General features: G+C 37.1%; 1 protein-coding gene across 3 annotated transcripts in view; it reads left to right on the top strand.

Moving 5' to 3' along the window:
* acvr2ab (activin A receptor type 2Ab) overlaps positions 1 to 5000 on the top strand; it is a 26992-nt gene that overhangs the window by 16315 nt on the left and 5677 nt on the right. For all 3 annotated transcript variants that reach the window (XM_059497765.1, XM_059497764.1, XM_059497766.1), the window contains 2 exons: positions 430 to 573; positions 772 to 917. In XM_059497765.1, coding sequence (XP_059353748.1) covers positions 430 to 573; positions 772 to 917 — 290 coding nt within the window. The remainder of the gene's footprint in view (positions 1 to 429; positions 574 to 771; positions 918 to 5000) is intronic.

Raw genomic sequence — 5000 nt, 5'->3', positions numbered from 1 at the left:
TTCAAGTGTTTTTGCAATGAAAGGAAGAAGGGAAACTGGTCTGTAGTTCTCTAAAAGAGATGGGTTGAGCGTGGGTTTATTAAGTAGTGGAGTAATATGAGCCTGTCTAAATGATGAAGGAAAAACACCAGTGTGGAGGGATGTGTTAATGATGTGAGTGAGTGCAGGTACAACTGCAGGAGACATAGCGTGAAAAAGATGAGATAGAATAGGATCAGTGTGTGTGTGTGTGTGTGTATATATATATATATATATATATATATATATAGTATTTTGACACTTACTTCATTTTTTTTAAACATGACATTTGGTTTAAAAAAACTTAAAAGAAATCAATTAATGTGCATCACAATTGTTTGTAAATGGACTGTCTTACACAGACTTTGAATGTTGTTGATTTTGCGTGTGTTTGTCTGTGATCTCTCTCAGAATAAACAGTCATGGCAGAGTGAATATGAGATTTATAGCTTGAGCGGAATGAAACATGAAAATATCCTTCACTTCATCGGAGCAGAAAAACGAGGAAATGGAATCGATATCGAGCTCTGGCTCATCACAGCTTACCATGAGAAGGTATAAACACACACACACACACTTACTTACTCGTACACACACACACACAGGTACAGTATTCAGAATTCTACATTACAGTCAATGTAAAATCCTGAATATTTAGAAAATATGTAATATGCATCAGTAAATGTTTGAAACAGTATAATGGTACATTAGTGTCACATGTTTGATATCATCTGCATGTGTTTTTGTATTCAGGGCTCGCTGACAGACTTCCTGAAGGCGAATGTTGTGTCGTGGAATGAGTTGTGTCTGATAGCGCAGACGTTTGTGCGTGGATTGGCTTATTTACACGAGGACATTCCCAACCTGAAGGATGGACACAAGCCTGCCATTGCACACAGGTACAAAATGCCTTTTAGATGCAAAGGGCCCCTGTGTGTCATCTATATAGTTTCTTGTAAAAAGAGCTGTTAAAAAAAATTTCAGTAATAAAATGTGTACAATTTCTACAAATATTTAGTTTATATTAAGTTACATTATTGTATTTTTTTCTACTCATTTTTTGGGGTATTTATTTATATAGTTCTTTATTTATTGATGTATTTTTCGAGCATATTGATTTTCAATATATTTTTTTTACGTTTATTTTTTTTATTTATTTTTCACATATTTATTTTAGTCTAAAATGTAATTTGATTATTAATAATTAATTAGTTAATCATTTCATTCATTAATTTATTATTAATATTTTTTATTATTATTCATTTATTTTAGTAGTGAGGTCCCCTCCACTTTATTTAGTTTCTTATATAAAGCTCCAATTTATATGGTTTGGAAAATATTTAGTTTCAGTTACATTATTATTATTTATTAGTATAAATATCATCATCATCATCATAAATATTTTTTCTCTACTCATTATAGTAATTAACCTCTCTTTCTCTCTCCCTCCCTCCCTCCCTCTCTCTCTCTCTCTCTCTCTCTCTCTCTCTTTCTCTCTCTCTCTCTCCCTCTCCCTCTCTCTCCCTCTCTCTCTCCCTCTCTCTCTCTCTCTCTCTCTCTCTCTCTCTCTCTGTCTCTCTCTCTCTCTCTCTCTCTCTCTCAATTCAATTCAATTCAATTCAAATGAGCTTTATTGGCATGACTGTGAAACAGCACAATGTTGCCAAAGCAATAAACAGTAAACAAGTTATACAGATATATAGATATGTAGATAAAAAAAAAAATAATAATAATAATAAAATAAATAAATAAATAATAATAGTAAAAAAAAAAAAAAAAAAAAAACTATTCATGTCCATATTGTACATATATAATCACATAACACACAAAATAAATAAACAAAAAAAGTGAATACAGGGTAAATATTTACAGAGAGCATTGCTTAAGTACAGGAGTTTAGTTTTTGTCCCTCATGATGTGACAGGAGGACACATACTGCGCTGCGAGCTGGACACACTTCTCTTTCTCTCCCAAAATATAACTGAGTTTGTCAATGTCGCTTGCTTGCCTGAATTCTGGCACAATTTGAGCTATTTGGGTAAAGTAGTTGTCTCTAATGTGTTCATATTTGCTGCAGTGTGTGAGGAAGTGCAGCTCGTCCTCTACGAGTCTCTCTGTGCAGTGAGGACACAGTCGGAGCTCTCTCTCTCTCCAGCTGTGTTTGTGTCGGCCCGTCTCCACACACAGACGGTGATCACTCAGACGATACTTCGTCAGGAGCTTTCTCTTACTATAGTCTTTAATTTTGATCAAGTAAGGTGCCAATTGATAGCCAGTCTTTAATCTATAGAAGTATTTTAATTTGTTAATTTGTTCTACTTTGACCTGCCAATCATAGATGTATTCTTCCTGGGTTAGTTTTACAATTTCTTTAACTTTTGCGTGTCTTAATTGAATGGTTGAGCTGAGTTGGTGTTTTTCCACTAAATAGTGCGTGGGGTCACTCTCTGGGTGTCCTGTCCTGTACATAAGAGCGCAGTGATGGTAATCATCTGTCCGTGTGTCTGATAGATGGAACCAGAACTTGGCTGTTCTCTTCTGGATCTCTGCTAGAAGAGGGAATCTGCCCAGTTCTGCCCTGCAGCCGAGACTAGGGGCGTTTCTGTGAAGTCCCAGGATGTTCTTGCAGAACTCCAGGTGGAACATTTCAGTGGGTCTTTTATCCCACGATGTGTAGTTTAATTTAAATTTGGGGCCCCAGATCTCACAACCGTATAGAAGAATGGGTTTGATGATGCTGTCGAAGATTTTTAGCCATAATTTAATAGGTGGGTTGAATTTGAACAAAGATTTTCTAATAGTGTAATAAGCCCTGCGTGCCTTATCAGTCAGATGTTTTATTGCCAGGTCAAACTGACCAGAAGCTGAGATAGTGAGACCCAAATAATTATAACACGTCACATGATTAAGAAGTGTTCCCCCGATTGTGAAACTATATTTTTTGTCAGTAAGCCGAGGTTTTTTCTGAAAGATGATAATTTTGGATTTCTCCATGTTTATTGGTAAGGCCCAGTCTCTACTGTAATCTTCTAAAAGCGAGAGGCTTTGGTGTAGCCCCTCTTCATGAGGTGACAAGAGCAGAAGATCGTCAGCGTACAGGAGACATTTGATTTCTCTGCCCTCGAGGGTCAGACCAGGACAAGGGGACTTCTCAAGTGCTGATGCCAGTTCATTAATATAGATATTAAACAGAGTCGGGCTGAGGCTACAGCCTTGACGCACTCCTTTGTTCTGACTGAAATAATCAGTACGTCTGTCATTGATCTTGACACAGCATTTGTTCCCGTTGTATATGTCCTTTATGATGTCATATGTCTTTCCTCCTATTCCGCTCTGAATCAGTTTTAGAAAAAGTCCATTGTGCCATACCGAATCAAAGGCTTTTTTAAAATCAATGAAGCAGCCAAATATTTTTCCTTGTTTTGTTTGATGAACATATTTTTCTATGAGTGTGTGGAGTGTGTAAATGTGATTTGAAGTTCTCTGTTTTGGCATAAATCCAATTTGACAATTGTTTAAAATCTTGTGTTCTTGGATGAACTGAATTAATCTCTCATTGATGATGGAGCAGAATAGTTTTCCGAGGTTACTGCTCACTGTGATGCCTCTATAATTATTTGGGTCATACTTTTCACCTTGTTTAAAAATCGGGGTTATCACGTTCTCTTTCCAGATCTCAGGAAAGTGTCCAGATTTTAATAAGAGATTGAATAATGTTAGGATAGCAAGTCTCAGTTTGGGGCTGCTGTGTTTCAGCATTTCATTAGAAATTCCATCTAAGCCACTTGATTTCTTATTTTTGAGGGATTTCATCTTCTCTGTCAGTTCAGTTAATTCTATGGGCTTGTCTAAATGATTGAGCTGCTCTTTTCTCGTGTATTCCAGGTTATTTAGTTGGGAGGTCAGATGTTTTTGGGCGAGGGTTGGTTCGTTTAGAGAATAGAGTTTTCTGAAATGTTCAGTCCAGATGTTTGGGTCATAGATGGGAAGGTGTTTGGCCTCTTTGGATTTATCTAAATTATTCCATAAATCCCAAAAAGAATTTTGATCGATTGCTTCTTCAATTTTGTTTATTTTAATTTTTATGTGGTCAGTTTTCTTCTGTATTAATAGTGACTTGTATAGTTTGAGCATTTCTTGATATGTGGCTCGTATTTGTTGGTTTGCAGGGTCTCTGTGTTTTTTATTTGATAATGATCTTAATTCTTTTCTTAGTTTTTGACAATCTTTATCAAACCAAGCATCTTTAGCGATTTCTTTTTTACATCGGTAATTTGTTCTTTTTCTGAGGGCTTTTCTGACCACTGTAGAAAAGATTTGAGTTAACTGTTTAGTTGCTAAATTGATACTTCTCTTCTCTACACTAAATGTAGTCAGGAGAAATGAGTCTATCATGTTCTCAGCGTGGGTGCTGTGGAGCGCAGCTTCATACTGGGCAGGACTGTCTTTACTCCATATAAATTTGGGGGGGAGCGGATATAATTGAACTTTCTGTTCAGAAGATGGCAGATGATTCCCTGACCTGTTGAGACTGAGGACTATGTGACTGTGGTCTGATAATGGCAGCTGTGGCATCACTGTGAAATAGTTGATCTGACTCTGGTCTAGATCTGTGATGGCGTAATCTACTGTGCTGCTGCCCAGATGTGAGCTGTATGTACATCGGCCCAGAGAGTCACCCGTCATTCTGCCATTCACTATGTACAGGCCCAGGCTTTTGCAGAGCTGCAGGACTTGTTTTCCATGTCTGTTAATCGTGTTGTCATAATTCTGGCGTGTTTTGGTAAAACCTTTTTGCTGATGATGAAGTGAACTGTTAATATATTTGTCCCCATCAGAGCTGATGTAGTCCTGTTCCTTCCCCGTTCTGGCGTTCAGATCCCCCATTAATAGAACTGAACCTCTAGACTGGAAGTAATTGATCTCTGATTGTAGGGTTGAGAAGATGTCTTCATTATAATAAGGCGACTCATATGGGGGGA

The sequence above is a fragment of the Carassius carassius genome, chromosome 17, assembly GCF_963082965.1.
Source record: "Carassius carassius chromosome 17, fCarCar2.1, whole genome shotgun sequence".
In the NCBI taxonomy this organism is placed as follows: Eukaryota; Metazoa; Chordata; class Actinopteri; order Cypriniformes; family Cyprinidae; genus Carassius; species Carassius carassius.
The sequence above is the reverse complement of the archived record's forward strand: the minus strand, read 5'-3'. Positions and strand labels throughout refer to the sequence as shown.